Source organism: Mesocricetus auratus, unplaced genomic scaffold (assembly GCF_017639785.1).
Source record: "Mesocricetus auratus isolate SY011 unplaced genomic scaffold, BCM_Maur_2.0 Super-Scaffold_100037, whole genome shotgun sequence".
NCBI lineage: Eukaryota > Metazoa > Chordata > Mammalia > Rodentia > Cricetidae > Mesocricetus > Mesocricetus auratus.
Genome location: NW_024429215.1, coordinates 8,619,840 through 8,633,018, shown reverse-complemented (window position 1 = coordinate 8,633,018; position 13,179 = coordinate 8,619,840). Strand labels below are relative to the sequence as shown.

General features: G+C 42.2%; 1 protein-coding gene across 1 annotated transcript; it reads left to right on the top strand.

The window, feature by feature from the left end:
• The first annotated feature begins 3,244 nt into the window (after positions 1-3,244).
• On the top strand, positions 3,245-4,303 carry LOC121135380 (vomeronasal type-1 receptor 4-like). Its single transcript, XM_040734093.1, has one exon. It carries the CDS (start codon positions 3,353-3,355, stop codon positions 4,301-4,303), a length of 951 nt encoding a protein of 316 aa, XP_040590027.1. The 5' UTR covers positions 3,245-3,352.
• The last annotated feature ends 8,876 nt before the right edge of the window (positions 4,304-13,179 follow it).

Below are 13,179 nucleotides of genomic sequence, written 5' to 3'. Positions count from 1 at the left end.
AAATAATGGAATCTTGAAATTTGCAGACAAATGGACTACACTACAATCAACCACCCTCAGTGAGGTAAACCAGTCACAAAAAGACAAACATTGTATGTACTCACTCATATATGGAGTTTAGACATGGATCAGGGGGAGTACCAGCCTACAATCCCACTGCCAGAGAGTCCGGGAAACAGCAAGGACCCTAAGAGAGATATGCATGGTGCCCCAGAGAATGGTAATAAGGCAAGACATTCTTATTGGAGGGAAAGGGACACAGGATAAAGAGCAGGGGAGAAAAGGAAGGGAGAGGAGGACATGAAGGAGCAGGAAGGTTGAGTTAGCAGAAGAATAGAGGAGAGCAGGATGAGAGATACCATAATAGAGGGAGTGATTATAGGGTTGAGGAGAGATCTGGAACTAATGAGATTTCTAGACTTCTACAATGATGACACCAAATGGCAAACTAAACAATAGGGGAGAGGCTACCTTAAATGCCCCTCCCTGATAATGAGTTTGATGTCTACCTGATAAGCCATCCTAGAACCTTCATCCAGTGACTGATGGAAGCAAAGGCAGACAACCACAGCTAAAGACTAAACTGAACTCCAGGATCCAGTGACAGAGAGGGAGGAGTGATGAGCAAAGGGTTCAAAACTGGGCTGGAGAAACCCACAGAGACAGCTGATCAAGGGGGAGCTCTTGGACCCCAGACTGATGACTAAGACGCCAGTATGGGACTGATCCATGGGACTGAGTGTGGGAGTTAGTGAGGAGGCCTAGGCAATCTATGGGGCCTTGGGTAGTAAATCAGTATTTATCCCTGGCATGCTAATGGATTTCAAGTGCCCATCCCACACTGAGGGATGCTTTCTCTGCCTGGACACATGGGGGAGGGCCTAGGCCCTGTCCTGAATGAAATGACAGACTCAGAAGATCCCGCATGGAGGGCCTCACCCTCCCTGGGGAACAGAGTGGGTATTGGGTGGGGAGGAGAGAAGGGGGCAGGACCTAGGAGTGACATGTGAAGGAAGCATGATTCTAATTTAAATAAAAAAGATTTAAATTTTTTAAAAATTATCCAAAAAAGAGAAAAAAATCCAAATATCTAAATATCTTTTTGTGAGACTAATATACCATGCATAATTGTCAATTGGCAACATAAATTTTACAAGTGAGAACACGGATGTGTACTTGTCCTAGACTAGCATAAGTTACCCAAGCAATACATGATATATTATTTTTCATTTAGTATCTTTTTTCCACATATTCATCAAAAACAATGGCATGTTCACCAGGAAAATATTGCACAATGAATGCTGACTTCTCACACAGCCAAGTAAATGTTCTTTGTCTAAGACAATCTTCCTGGAGGTCCAAATATTAATAAAGGTTTAGAAGATTCAATTAATGGATTTATCACATGAGATTTTACTATTCGTCATGAAAGATGTCAAAACTAAGTATGTTTTCTATTAAACCTAGTGAACTAAAGAATGTGATTAGGGCTGTTTAACTCATAGTCATGGCCTGTATGTTCAGGATAGCTTCCTTACACAACAGATTCGCTAGATACTAGTGCCCATCTATCAGGTCTGTGATGAGGATGAGTGTTTCAGAAAAGAAGTCAGAAGTGAAGTAACCCCCAGGACGCAGGAGAAGAACACTGGTTTCAGTTAATAGATTTGTCTTACTTAATGTCGTGGGACACATAAAGGAACACATGGAATGAAACAACTTCCTGGAGAATAACAGACTCCGAATAACACGTTAATAGATTTCCAGAAGGACTTGATGTCTACAGGATCATGTAAAAGTAAACAGTGTGGAGAAAAGTACTCTCTGGAAAGACATAACGAATCCCTGGATCTGCCCTTGGGTGCACCAAACCACGCCTGACTACAAGATCAATTCAGAACTTAGATTCTCCCAAAGGAAACATGCAAAACTTTTTCCTAACTTCTGCCCAAATACTCATTAAGATCTAACAAACTACTAGACACCGTCGTTAATTGCCAGAAGGTAAAAATGGAGATTTTTCTCTGGGGATAAATGGGTTTTTTTTCATTGTAACTATCCCAAAGTTTCCATTTGGACAATCTGACTAATACCACAGATGACATCATAATGAGCTCTCTGAGGGATGTCATATCCAGGCACATTGTTATTTTATGGGCACTGGAAACTGAACTCTTCTAGGTCACCTTCACAGCATTGCATGGAAAATGAGTAACAGTTAAGTTCCTTAAATTCTTCCTCTGGCCAAGAGCTACACAGACAAGGTCTTCAGGGGGCGAGGCACTGCGAGAGACGCTTCAACAGGAACTGTGCTCAGGAGCTGTCTTTCATCCTGTGAGCATCCTCATCCATGTGAGCCTCAGAGGTGGGATTCTCTACCACAGACTTCTTAAAATTCCCTTCTCCCTTCTTGACTTTACAGTCTCTTCCAAACCAACACACATCATTTTTCTAGAATTGTGCAGTTGAATCCAAATGGGTAATTTTTTTGTTTTAATCTCAAAGAAATGTCTCTTTCACAGATTGGCCTTCACCTGAAAACGGCGTTCAGTGTGACATCTGTATGTGGGATGGTAGATTTGAGCTGATGCATGGAGGCTGAGTGTTTCTAGGGAAAACATGTAACCAAGTAAGATGCAGACACAGCATCAGCTTGGAAAGGGTATAGTTGTGATTGTGTTAATGATTTTAGATGTGTCTGAGGAAAGCTGGAGATGGCACAGGTAAGTCTCTGGAACCTGAATGCTTAGAACAACAAATAAGATAGGTAAAATTGTGAATAAATTGGACTCAGTAGGAAATAGGGATTGTTTTCATATGGAGGATGCTTATGAAAACCCAAGTTCACCAGTGTGATCAGAACACTAGTTGCTTTATCACAAAGAACTGGTGTTTTGTTACATGGATGATCAGTATAAAATTTTCTCAAAAGCCAACAAGTTGATTCCCCACTGTTTAATTCAGTTGCACAACTTTGATGGTAGCATACAAACATTTATTTTTAATGCATTACTAATGTATAATAAGTGTATTAATAGTGATGATGGAGTTGCGGACTCATGCATCACTTTCATGCATTCATATGCAAAGTCCATACTGTATCAAAATGCGTGTCTGTTTCTGACTGATTGAGTTACAATTGCAACATCCATACAACTTTTATCTGGAGGCAGGAGGAATTCAACAAGCACAAATTTTTATCCCGACCTAACATCCATGTGTTATTTTCCTGGCAAAGCTCCTGTAGTATGAGACAGTAGTGTCTCCCCTCTCAGAAGAAGAAACCGCTCCAAAATCAATTGGTGAGCGTGGAGAACAGGACAAAGAATTGAGGACAGCACTGTCTCACAAGATGTTCACTCCAGTGTCCAGTGAAGCCCCCTCCATGTCTGCTGAAACTAAATCCCTGAAAACCACTGAGGAAGTGGCTCTTCAGTTCTCCTTGCTTTTCCTGGTTTGGGTTGGGACTGTGGCCAACATCTTTCTGTTTTTCCACAACTTCTCTCCAGTCTTCACTGGCATCCAGATGAAACCCACACAGGTGATTCTCAACCACATGGCTGTGGCCAATGCCTTGATTCTCCTCATTATTGGGTTTCCAAAACACATGGTGGTTTTTGCCCCACGCAATATTAAGACCGATCTCAGATGTAAACTTGAGTACTTCATGCACCTGGTGGCTCGAAGCACAAACCTGTGCACCACCTCGGTCCTGAGCACCTATCAGTTTGTCACTCTTGTTCCTGGCAACTGGGGTAGAGTCATGATCAGAGGAAGGGTCCCAAATCTGGTGAGTTATTCTTGTTACAGTTGTTGGGTGTTCAGCGTCGTGAATAATGTCTACATTCCAATGAAAGTCGCCGGTCCACAGGAAACAGACAATGACACTGTTTCTAGAAGCAAGTTGGTCTGTTCCACCTCTGCCTTTGGTGTAGGCATTGTGCTCTTGCGTTTTGCCCATGATGCCACATTCATCAGCATCATGGCCTCCGCCAGCCTCTGCATGGTGCTCCTCCTACATAGACATCACCAGCGGACAAAGCACATCCTCACTCACATCCAGGACCACAGAGTTCACGCTGAGACCAGAGCAGCCCACACCATCCTGATGCTGGTTGTCACGTTTGTTAGCTTTTACCTCCTAAATGTTATTTGTATCATCTTACATACTTTTTTAATGGACTTTCGTCTCTGGATAAGACATGTATGTGAAGTTTTGGCTGTAAGCTTCCCCACTGTCTCTCCCTTTCTGTTGATCTTGAGAGATCCTAAGGATCCTTGTTCTGTGCTCTTCCACCATTAGAAAAGAAACAGAGTCATTAAAAATAGCAAAGCATGCTTGTCTTTTGATAGCTGAGAGGCCAGCATGACACTGATCCAGACCACCTGAATGTGGTTGTCAGTAAGGAAGCCTCAGCCTTCTTTGAGGCTTGGGGCAATAGATCAGCATTTATCCCTGGCATCCAGATGTACTTTGGGAGCCCACTGCACTTGGAGAGATGCTGTCTCTGCCTGGACAAATGGAGGAAGGCCTAGGACCTGCTCAGGGTGATATGACAGACTTTTGAGATCCCTCATAAAGGGCCTCACCCTCCTTAGTGAGTGGAGTGGGGATTTGGGGAGGGGTTGGGGAAGAGTTGAAGGGTGGCATGAGAGGAGGGGAGGAAGAGGAAGCTGGGATTGACATATGACGCAAACTCATTCGTAATTTAAATAAGAAACAAGCAAAACTTTAAAAAAAAACAGCAAACCCATGCATGTGGTGTGCAAGCAATCTGTCTCCCTTTCGAACTGCAGCACTCAGGAAAAGTAAGCCCTGTTCTTAAGCTGTGATTTACAGTAGAGCTTGACCCTATTGACAGGGGTGCTGGTGAACCAGCTCTGAGAGTGTGAACTTGGGAAATCTGACCTGCCCATCATCTGCTTCATGTCAGGGGAGAGATGTCCTTTCCCCAACCCCATTCCACTGTTGCAGGTGGGAATCCTGATCTGGAGATTCAGTAACAGGAGAGTTTTCACTGCCTCTCACCAGTCACAGCTCTTGCGAGAACGACCTCTGAACCTCTCCTGGGCAACACAGTAGTGCTGCCCCTGATTGTGTAGCTGTGGGAGAGCTTATCCTGAGGTCATGAAAGCAGAAGGAAAATTCCCACTGCTGACTCACTGCTTCAAGGCGGGCACTGGCTGGGCAATGCTGCAGAGCTCACCTTGGTCATGGCAACTAGGGAGACCTTCCAGGCCAATGGACCTTGTTAAATAAATATCCGGGCCTAGAGCCAGGATTAGGAGTTGGTCTACCCTAACACCCACCCCATCTGTGACCTGCTGGAGCATGTGAAGATGCTGCAGGACTTCCATAACCCAGGGCAACAACAAGATATCCAATAGGAGTTCCATTGGGACCCCCATATTGATAGTGTAGCAGAAACCAGAGACCTCAAAGCAGACCAATGACTCTTTGCAATGAACACTTGCAAGTAATGATGTATGCACTAAAGCTTAAACTGCGTGACTCACTGTGTCAAACTACAGCTTCCATGGCGAGATTTTTCTTTCTCTTTTCCTCTTAAATTTTATTTTATTTTGTGGGGGAGGTTGAAAGGGCAGAGGGCAAATATGTAGGGACAGAGAGATGAATGGTATCTACATACATGATGTGAAAGTTCAAAATAATAAATGAAAGTTAAAAAAACTAAGGCAGCTTTACTGATGCCATTAAATATTCTATTCCAAAAATACGAGCTGAACAACTTTTTTGAGTCCAACATGGTGCTCACTGCTTTTAATTTTTCAAAGTAAGGTTATAATCATTTTGATGATGAGAAATGATTTGTTGTCAGAATCTGTTTAACTCAGTGGCTGAGTCATCTATGACCCTCCATTCTCTTCTATATAACTGTGCTCTGCTGCAGGCTGGTCAAAAACCAGACTAAACCCATGTGCCTTAAACGTCAACTTAATGGGTTATAAGGTCTGGTTATTCTAACTCAACACATCATCCTTTGGATAAGCACAGGATCCCACTGTGTTTACCTACTGAACACAATGGGATCTATTGTCATCACTAAATGATTTTTTCCTTTCACATTTTTCTTTTTCGTTTTCGCATCATGCGTTCCCATGCACATACCTCCCCATCTCCTTGCATTCCCCCTGTGCCCTTGCAACGTACCCCCAAGACAAAACCAAGTTAAACAAAACAAAAGAAAGAGACAAAACAAAACAAAGGAGAACCCAAAAAATTAGAATCATGTTGTGGACACTCTACTGTGGCCTGTTGTATCACACAATTTACCCATTAATCTGCTCATCATTACTTTAAAGTTTTCATTGCCATGAGTCTTTGGTCTGACTTGATGCCTCTGGTTTCTGCCTACACCCCTGATAATGGTCTACCACTGGGGATCCTTTTCGATATGCAGTTGTTGTGTTTGTCATGGAGATCCTGGATTCTATATCACTTTCCACCACCTGTTAACTGTGTATCCTATGACCATCACTGCACATAAAGAGAACTCACTGTATAATGCTTTCCTAACTGCTCCCATATTCCAGTTGTAACCATATCAGCAAGCCCAAGCAGCGTGGTCCCTGGATGCAGGAATCTGTTCCTCGTCTCCCCCAATTTGACAACTAGTCATATTAAATAAATTGAGCTACCCTGTGTAACTATTCCATGTTGGTTTGACTGACAATGTGTGGAGCTTTTGAAATCCAACCAGGTTGCTGTGAGTCATTCGTCTGCAGTCTTTCTCAGGATGGATTTCTGTCACAGCATCTGTGACATGAGAAACCCAATGAATGCCAGTGGATTTAAGCTGACTAAGTTATCTGTTTATTCCCCAACTGTCCAAGATGAAAACTCCCGGTGCTGCCACCATTTACCAACAAATTTGAAAGTACTAGGAAAGGGCAATATGGAGAGACAAGGAAGGAGTGTCAGTATCTTTGATATCGTGTCTACTGGCCTCGAACACAAATCTTTTTGGATGTTCTGTAGTCGATGGCTATGTGAGAGTCCCTAAGGATACATAAAACTTTTCATCATCTCTGCTTTAAAATGCAAATGATTCATAGGATACACACTTGACACTCCACAGGTTTTCTCAGCAATGTGTGTTTGTGTGTGTGTGTGTGTGTTTGTGTGTGTGTGAATGTGTCATTAATATGATCTCTCTTCCTATAGTTCTTGAATGGTCTGCCCTCCTTCATGACTGGGAACTATTTTTCAAATAGAATTAATATTTTACGGCTCCAAATATTTGCCGAAAACTGATACACCTTTTGCATACTATACCTTGGGTACTGGGGGATGTAAATAAGGGGACAACAATACTGACTGACTATTAATGTGGGATATAGATGCTTCTGTGCTAATCAGATTCTAATACTACTTGCTTGTATGACTGCAGCCAATTTCCAAAGCTTCTAACCAAATGCCAAGTGTTCAAAGATAAAATTTAGGTGATGAAGAACCTAGTTCATAATGTTTTGTTGGTCTCAAGTCTGTGTGTGTGTGTTTGTGTGTGTGTGTGTGTGTGTGTCTTTGTCTGTGAGTGAATGTGTACACATGTAGGCATTTTCTAAGAAGGCCAGAATATCGACATTAATCCCTTAGAGCTGGAGTTTCACCTGACACTGGAGCTTGGGAACAAACTCGAGTTCTCTGGAAGATTAATACATGCTCTTCGTCATGGAGCACTACCTGTCCATGAATGTTTTAAGAGATTTTCTATAGAAGTTACTGTTAGGTCATAGAAAATGAAATCCACATAGGATTAATACCATTTCAATTACCTCCACTTACCCACGTAGAGGCTGCGGTAGACAAGGCTATTGATATGTTCTTTAATATCTGCTGTCCTTTTGTGACTGTATCATTGATTGTGTTTGCTCCCTTTTCTCTCTTCTATTATATATAAAGAAAAATGCCAGAAAATAAATCCCCTCTATCTATACCAGTTCTTTATTTTAGTGATGACAACTTTCCTTGGGAATTTTCAATGACAAAGCCAAGACACCTGCCTCCAGCTTGATAGAAAAGGAAACTGGCAAACAGAAGCCATACATAGGCATAGATTTAAAAATCAAATCTATAACACTGTGGCATAGACAACAGCACCTACAGTTGCACAAAGGGGGTGGCATTATTGGAAGGTATGGCCTTTCTGGGGAAAGTGTATCACTCGGGGGTGGGCTTTGCAGTTTCAAATGATCAAGCCAGACTCAACATTTCTCTCTTCCTGCTGCCTGTGGATCTGAATGAAAAATTCTCAGCACCTTCTCAAGCCCCATGTTTTCCTGCATGTCATCATGTCATCATGATGACAAAGGACAAAGCTTCTGAATTGTGATCAAGATCAATTAAATGCTTTCCTATATGAGAGCAACCATGGTCATTGTGTCTCTTCACAACAATTGAAACCTAAGACAGAACTTGGTACCAGGAGTGGGGTCTTTCTGTGATAGGCCTGACAATGCTTTTGTTTGGAAGCATATGGACTCTGGGACTTGGGATGAGGAAAGCTTTAACTGGGCCTTAATGGGCCCTACTAGTAGAAGCATGGAAGACTGTTGTGCTAATGGTGATTTGAACTGTGTGGGGCCTGGCTCAAGAGGCTTCAGAGGAGAAGAATAATAGCATGTGGCCCAGAAGCCATGCTCATTTTATTTTAGTAAAGAATGTGGCCGTTTTCTGCCCTTGTCTAAAAAAATCTATGTGAGGCTAAATTGAAGAGTTATGGCTTAAAATCTTTGACAGAGATTTGAAGCCTAATATTGACTATGTGGCTTGATTATTAGTGGCCATGCTTATGCAGATACATATTGAAAAGGAACAAGCTGAGAAAGGAAATAATTTTGGGAAAACTCTGGTGCTAAATAGAATAAAGGGAGTGGTGACCTGAGGCATGTCCCCAACCAGGCTATCATCCAAATAGTGAAACGAAAGTAAAGATTATGACCTGGTGTGGAAACATACACCTTTAAACACAGCACTCAGGAGGCAGAGCAGGCAGATATCTGAGTTCAAGGCCAGCCTGGTCTACAGGGCAAGTTCTAGCACAAGTGAGCTTAGGCAGTGCCCTGAAAACGGGAAACTGGTGACACTGTATTTGAATCAGGTGTATAAGTTCTAGCTCCAGCAAGCAGAAGAACTTGGGAGTTTTAGCCACATGATTCTGTTTTTAGAATCAAGAATATGAGAAAGGCCCTATTAAATCACACTCGAAGCCTAAGAGAAGCATCCGAGGCCCAGAATGTCCAGGGTATCCCTGCATGGGTGTGTGTGTGTGTGTGTGTGTGTGTGTGTGTGTGTGTGTGTGTCTGTGTGTGTCTATGTGTGTCTTTGTCTGAAAGTGAATGTGTACACATATACACATGTAGGCATTTTCTAAGAAGTCATTGTCATTGTCTGAGGTATAAATGTGAAGCATTGATCACCTTGGAGAACCCAAGGTGTTGAAGATGTCATTATTGTAGGATACTTGCCAAGTAACACTGAAGAATAAGTGTGGAAACAGCCCAAAGAAGTGTGTTACAATCAACACATCAAATGGAGTTGTAGAACTGAAGAGTGCTTTTATTCAGACATGGAGATGCAGAGTTTGTAGTTTGCTCAAATGTTTATCAGTCTTGATTTGATGTAGCATTTCCTCACTATGCTTTCTTTTCCCCCACTTTGAATTGGTAATGCATATCCTTGAATCATATGGGAGAAGTATGCGATTTTTTTATTTTCGTTTTACAGGGGGTTGGAGTTAAGAGATTGCCTTGAGTATCAGCTGAGATTTTGAACTTTGAACTTTTTTTTCAGTTTGTTGAACATGTTTTATTTTCTTTCTTTTTGAAACGTAATTCTTTATTGATTCTTTGGGACTATCATATCATGTACCCTAATCTCACACAACACCTGGTCTTCCATGTCTGCTTCTTACCCCTGCACCATTCTCCCTTAAAAGAACCTGTTGCTGGTTTTTCTTTCCAGCCTGGTCCCACAGCTGCCTTTCTCTGTTCAAAATAAACACTCAAAAGACATACTAACTATTAAACTGTTGGCAGATGGCTAAGGATTCTTATTGGCTGACTCTGTTTTAATTATTAACCCATAACTACTAATCTATGCATACCTACATGACCTTATCTTGGGTGGGATCCCTCTCACTGTGACAAAACACCATAACCAAGGCACATAACAAAAGAAAGAGTGTTTCAGAGGGTTTTAATCAATGATAGTGGACCAAAAAGAAATTGGTTGTAGGGTTAGATGAGAGCTTACATCTTGATTCAAAAGCATGGGTCACGAGGAGAGAGTGAGAGAGACAGAGAGAGACAGAGAAAGAGAGAGAGAGAGAGAGAGAGAGAGGGAGGGAGAGGGAGAGACAGACAGACAGACAGAGAGGCAGACAGAGAGACTAGAGATGATGAGACGCACTTAAAACTTAAACTGGTTCCTAGTGACACACCTCCTCCAACAAGGCCACACCTCTTACACATCTTAGTCATTAGCAAACAGCCACCATCGAAAAGCTAATATTCAAATGGATGATAACTCAAAACACCCCAGCATGATAGCCTGAGAGTGGTCCTGCCAAGAATCTGTGCAGGCAGAAAGACTGGTTAGTGCTAACAGAGGATAAAATACACTCTCCCACACAGTCAGCAAACTATCTAAGCTGCATGGTTTACTAGAAGCTTCAAGGAATAAACTTTGTACCATTAGATAACAGTTTATCAGAATTAGTGTGTGATGGCTGAGGCTTTGTAATTTAACTAGCAAAGCATATTATGGGATGTTCCAGAGCAGCATGGGGTGTTCACAGCATGTCCCATGCCTGGATTGGCAAACTTTCCCTGTCCAGATCATGACAGGGTATGCAACAAACAATAACCACTGGAAGCTATTACTTAAGTCAACAGCTTAGAAATATTCAGTGTACCCTTAGTCTAGTTGAATTATACTTACAATACTACTCTTACATATTTAGTGTTGTAAAGAGAAGCTTTTTCTTTGAGAGAAGCCTTCCCGCCAGCCTGGTCCCAGAGCCACATCAGTCCCAAATAAACACACAGGAGGCTATATTAATTATGAAGCTGTTGGCCTTCCTTGTTTCTTACTGGCTAGCTCTGACTTAAGTAATTACCCCATAATTGTTAATCTAAGTATTTCTCTTACCGGAGAATAGTTCCGGGCTTCCTACCCCATGGCGTTACATCTTGACTCCTGTGTTTCTCATTCCCAGAGTCCTCCTGGACTCCTAGTCCCACCTATCTAGATTCCTAATGGCCCAACAGTGCTTTATTGACTTAACCACAGGACTTCCCACATCATAGTGTGTTTCTCCATATAGGTGTGCTTTTCTCTGTGTGTTTGGTTTCATAACACACATTCCATGGTTTCCAGAGAGTTTGGGGGGAGCTTTTCATGTTCATAAGATTATACCTGGGCTCCCTGTTTTTGAGTCATTTTGTTTCCTTACAAAACAATTTAGCAATCTGGTTGAGTGAATCCTTTTCCTTGCCAGCCGCTTTGGTTTTTCCCCACCAGTCGCCTGGCCTCTGCCATGTTGTAGTCCCCAAATAACACACAAGACACTGTATTAATTATGAAACAGTTGGCCTTGCTTGTTTCTTACTGGCTAGCTCTGACTTAAGTATTTTCTACATAAGTGTTAATGTAAGTATTTCTCTTACTGGAGAAAAGGTCCGAACTTCTTACCCCTATGGCAGCTACATGGTGACTCCCTGTGTTTCTCCTACCCAGAGTCCTCCTCGACTCCTAGTCCCACCTATCTTGCTTCCCTATTGGCCAACTTTGCTTTATGGACATATACACAGAACTTCCCCATCAGTAATCAACTCAAATAGAATCTCCATAACAACTTTATTAGTTTATAGACATTCATGCTAGATTTTTGTTCAGTTTTCCTTTAGGATATTTGCACCATGCAGGTAGCCAAAATTAAACATTTCCTTGTTAAAAGTCAAGACACCTTGTAGACCTTATCCTCGTGGGTCACCTGGTCTTGCAGGAACTTCTGACTCGCTTAGCCTCTCTTTTACCATGTGTTCTGTCTATGAGAAAATATTTCAAAGGCCTAACTGGAACCTGGATTTTCTTGGGAGCCTGCAGGAAAAGTTTTCCTCCGCCTTGAATGTCATTATCAATGGCTGGACCTGGTTAGAGTAAAGCAAATGAGATCTCCATGGCCTCCACGAAGAAGAGGACAAGGGAACTTCTAAGACTCTATGGGAAACTTTGAGATGTTACACGTTCCCGTGCTACCTAAATGAAACTGGAAGATCACCACTTTTAATCCCTCAGTTGTAAAGGCTTGTAAACAGCAGAGTCCACAGTAGCGTACACTAGTCAGTATCCTTATTAAGACCCTAGGACAACTCATGAGTCCAGATACTAAATACTATTTTAACTTCATATCTATGAATGTTTTCTTGAACGTATGTATGTGTGACCAGAAGAAGCTACTGAACACCCTGGAACTGGAGCCACAGACAGCGGTGAGCCGCCATGAACCAGGGTGCTCAGCAGAAATCCAGGTGCTAGCAAATTCTGACCCATCTCTCCAGCAGTATCATATTTTCAACTATTGTATCATACTTAGAGATGTGGTGGAAGCCAAACACTTTTCAATAATAAATGATCAGGCACATACTTTGTTCTTTCAAGCCTGTGCGGATGATCTAGGTGAGACAGGAAAGCAGGCTGAGCAAGGCATCAGGAGCAAATCAATGGGCAGTCTTCTTCCATGGTCTTTCTGGTTGCTGACTCCAGTTCCTGTCATGAGTTCCTGCATTCGAATACCCAGTGATGGACTGCAACCCAAAGCAAAATGAACTCTTTTCTCCCAGGTTTATTTTAGTTACAGTGCTTGTCACGTCAAGTGAAAACTAACTTAGACTTGAACAATATCCCAGCATGAAGAGGTAAGGCCAGGCACAAAGCCCCAGAATTAGCTGAGGAGGTGTTGTACCTGACAATTGCTGGGAGAGATTCATTTCTTTAATAATGTGATCTCAGTAGGCCAGACACACAGTGCAGGTTCTCTGCTGATAACAACACCACACATGAGTTCATGTTTCTATCAGCCCTGTCATTCGCAACCTAGAGTAGTCCTCAACATTTTCCCCATGCTCCATCTCTGCATAACCTTATTACCTCTT

Coding starts and splice junctions, on each gene's coding strand:
- LOC121135380 (XM_040734093.1), top strand. CDS start 3,353: ATGTTCACTCCAGTGTCCAGTGAAGCCCCCTCCATGTCTGCTGAAACT.